Genomic DNA, 3741 nt, shown 5'->3' with positions numbered 1-3741 from the left:
GTGTAATTACTTCAATTCTTACACTATCGCTGAGAATTAGAAAGTGTAATTTAAGTGGTTGCTCTAATTACATCCAATTCGATAAAGCTAACTAACTAAAATAATTACACAAAATATAATTATTATATAATTACAAATAATTAAATTAAAATTTAATTATTAAATAACTTTTCAAAGCTTAATCATAATAGATTAACTAAGTCTAAGGAATGAAAAGATGTAAAAAAAGAAAAAGGGAGTGGCAATTTGCACAAACAGCTAAAAAGTTAAATACTTTCCTCTTGTATTGTCATGATTTAGGCACAGTAAAAGAAGGAAGTGGAAAAAGAGGGGAAAGAAACAAAATGTAATAAAAAAAGGTGCGTATATACATAGCTGTTGTGGGCTTTACCAATTCCATCTTTCCATGGTGTCATCTGTCTGCTGATCTTTTGTTGATTTTAGGGGTCCATTTTTCCAATCCAATCTCAGAGGCTCAAATAATGCCTTCAGATTTGACATTTTGCTATTCCCGTTTTCCCACTTGCCATAGATTATGGTTTTGATTGAATGGTACCAAAAATTCAACTGCACTTTCAAACCCATATCATACAACCTTTTTACTATTTACCAAAATTCAATCTCTGCTTTCTCAGTGTTCCATTGTAACAACAATTTTGATTTCAATATTGATAATATTTAATAAATTTAAACGTCAAATCCCCAAGGTTTTTCTTTATATATATATTTAAACAGTAATTGCATGGATAAGCTTGTTATGACTTGCTTAATCACCCAGCAAAAGGACACTATAGTTTATTTAAACACTATTTTGCAATGCGAGAGAAACCCACTTTTCCTTTTGTCGCATTTAAACAAACAACCCTTTGAGATGATCAATTGTCTGCACCTTTTTAAACCATATAATTCACATACATATCTTCCTTCTCCTTCACATGACTTTTTTAAAGTTAATTTGACTACAACAATGGCTTAGATTTAGAATCCCATCTGAATTACTACCAAGTTTGACATTATGAATCATCTTTCTCTAATTCTTTTAACAGTGATCCAATTCTAATATGTATTCTTATGTCTAATAGGTTTAACAACTATACAAAATTTGAGGAAGCAATTAATTGACTTTACAAGGCACTCAAAACTTCCCCATTTCTTTGGAAACACAACCCATTTAATTCAAAGGTGATCTATGAGGCACACCTTTCCGGCGGCTATTACTCTCAGCCTGTGAGCATCTGTGGCGGTGGGGAACTCGAGGGGTTAGGATGCAGCTCCGTTTCTTCTTGTTTATCTTGAGAAACTCGGTTGTAGCTGTGCAAAGTAGTGAAGATGGCTTGCAGTTGGTTCCACTGTCACCATTGCTAGTGGCAGCTGTGTTTGCGGATCCTCCTGACCAACTTGATCTATGGAAATCCAGGACTGAGTCAGGAGTCATTTGAGGATCCACTTCCTGCTCTACCAACCAAAAATCATTTCTACTTTTGTACAACAAGTGCTTAACCTGCATGCATGTTGCGAAAAAAGGACATCAAATTTACAGTTGAGAACAAAGAGAGAAACAGCAACAGTGGCATTGTAAGAAAGTCAAAATTAGGGAGTGTGAATATAGGATGAACCTTGCAAGAGAGGGAGCAGAAGAGAAACGGGTCTTGAAGGCTGCGATCGCATTTGACGCACAAGTTACCAGAGCCTCTAAATGGGCGTGACATTGGCCTTTCATTCAAAAATATTACTTTGGCACTGTTTGTTGTGTAAGGCTGTGGAGTTATGAAACTGATCAGATGAATAGAATTTGAAAGGAAGAAAAAAAATTTCAATGATTATTTTCATACTTGAACGAGGGAACAATTGATCAGTTTCTGAGCATCACTCAATCGTATAACATCTTGATAAACATACCTTCTTATCTGTGTACAAGGAAAAACAGAGTGAATTTGATCTGCAATGGTGAATTTTAACATGATTCTTGGGGAAATTATAGATGAATGAACCTGTAAGCGACGATGATGACGGTGAAGTGGCAAGCAGTGAGGGCAAATTGCAATGCAACAATTCAAGCAGAAAATGTTCTTCTCATTCTTCTTTGCAGATTCATGAAGTATGCAAGGATCGAAGAACTTTTGTCCAAGAAGAACCCCAAGCCAATGAGGAATTGATCTTGGACCAACCTGTAAGAAATTGAAAAGAAAAAAACACCCAACAAAGTTGAATCAACATAAAATGATTTCATTAACTGAAAAAAAAAATTTAAGTTCCAGAAATTAAGGTATAATAAAGAGACATATACCATGTTCTGTTTTGCTGTTTGTAGAAGAAGCAGGAGTGGATGTCAGGAGTTTTATAACGAATAATTGGGGGAGGAGGAGAGGGGGGTGTTAAAAAAGTCATCAGCCATCAATGAAATGTCATTGAAAGAGAGATCTAAAAAGAGGACAAAGTGTTGGGTTGAGGGCCTTTGTGGAGGTTAGTGGTGGGGGGAGATACGAAAAAATCAGGAAAAAAGGGAACGGCGCCTCTCTCTCCAGTGGCAGTGCCAGCAGTAGTGGCAGCCAACAGCAGCGACTGTTTGCAGTGTTGTAGCGAAATGGGGCCTGGGCCTCATTTAAGGCATAGATGTGAAGGGGCTAGCTACACCATACTAGTAGTTAGTTGTTGTGCAGATTTGAATGTCAAAAGCAAATCTTTTAGCAGATTTTAGACCTTAACCTATCATCTCTCTTCCCCCCTACAACCTTTTAAGTGTCTAAAAACATTTATGCATACTGTGCATTGATTTTGTTCTTATCGTGTTCAACTCACCCTCTTGGAAATCCGGATGCAATCTTCAACTTGGTTTGAAGTATGGGGGTATTCATTGGTTTTTCAGCCAAAAAAGAAAAGAAAAATTCAAAGGAGTTATTGTTATTATTTTTGAAATTAGGGTGTTCACTCTATTTTATTTTCATGAATGAGAATATAATCTCCATCTCATAATTTCGATATTAAAATGTATTGATATTGAAGCGTATGGGAATACATAAATACAAACAGTAGTTATTTGCGGTCGCTACCAGACGGACCAAATTCGGCTAATGTTGACCATTGTTGCATTATGGAGCTCAAGCTTAGGTAGTTATGTTAAATTTGAAATTTTGAATTTTAAGTCTTACTAGTTAACTCAACCTTAAGTTATTTAAATTTGGACTGAAAATTAGCTAAAGCAATCTTTTTAATTAATTTATAAAATTTATTATTAATATATCAAAAAAAAAAAAACCCAAACAAAGCTTCTTCTTCTTTTTCCTTTTGAAATTGCAAATGAAAAATGGATAACCATATGTATTCCTATATATAAATTTTGGACTAATTTACCCTTCATTTTTATTATTCTAATTAATTTTGGTTTTTTTCTTAAATAAAGTTTAAGATTAATTAAAATATATATTTTTAATAGTGAACCGGTAAATGTCATACATCACAATTATAATTATTATATTTTATTTAAAATTTATTTATTAATATATTAATTAGGAGTATAATTATAACTATAATTATAATTAGTGTTGCAATCACTTTTGATGAATTATTATAATTATGATTTATAAATTTATATAAATTATAATAAAAAAGTAATAATTATCATAATTTTATGAAAATTGATATTAAAAGTATTAAAGGAGCTAAACTTGTTTAAAAAGACAAATTCTATAATAATGAAAATTGAGAAAAATGTCCTTCTATGTAATTTTACATTCTGTCAAC

At 32.9% G+C, this 3741-nt stretch overlaps 1 protein-coding gene across 1 annotated transcript; it reads right to left on the bottom strand.

Annotated features, from left to right (window-relative positions):
* Positions 1 to 701: 701 nt before the first annotated feature.
* On the bottom strand, positions 702 to 2780 carry LOC107946932 (protein RGF1 INDUCIBLE TRANSCRIPTION FACTOR 1). Its single transcript, XM_016881438.2, has 5 exons — positions 2288 to 2780; positions 1992 to 2168; positions 1833 to 1907; positions 1617 to 1757; positions 702 to 1501 (listed from the first exon to the last, which is right to left on the bottom strand). The coding sequence occupies exons 1-5, from the start codon at positions 2288 to 2290 to the stop codon at positions 1172 to 1174; spliced, it is 726 nt and encodes a 241-aa protein (XP_016736927.1). The 5' UTR covers positions 2291 to 2780; the 3' UTR covers positions 702 to 1171.
* Positions 2781 to 3741: the final 961 nt, after the last annotated feature.

Source organism: Gossypium hirsutum, chromosome D12 (genome assembly GCF_007990345.1).
Source record: "Gossypium hirsutum isolate 1008001.06 chromosome D12, Gossypium_hirsutum_v2.1, whole genome shotgun sequence".
Classification (NCBI taxonomy): Eukaryota; Viridiplantae; Streptophyta; class Magnoliopsida; order Malvales; family Malvaceae; genus Gossypium; species Gossypium hirsutum.
The sequence above is the reverse complement of the archived record's forward strand: the minus strand, read 5'-3'. Positions and strand labels throughout refer to the sequence as shown.

Coding starts and splice junctions, on each gene's coding strand:
- LOC107946932 (XM_016881438.2), bottom strand. Junction 1,908..1,991: donor GTCATCATCGTCGCTTACAG/GTTCATTCATCT, acceptor CCTTGTACACAG/ATAAGAAGGTATGTTTATCA. Junction 1,758..1,832: donor TCAATTGTTCCCTCGTTCAA/GTATGAAAATAA, acceptor ATAACTCCACAG/CCTTACACAACAAACAGTGC.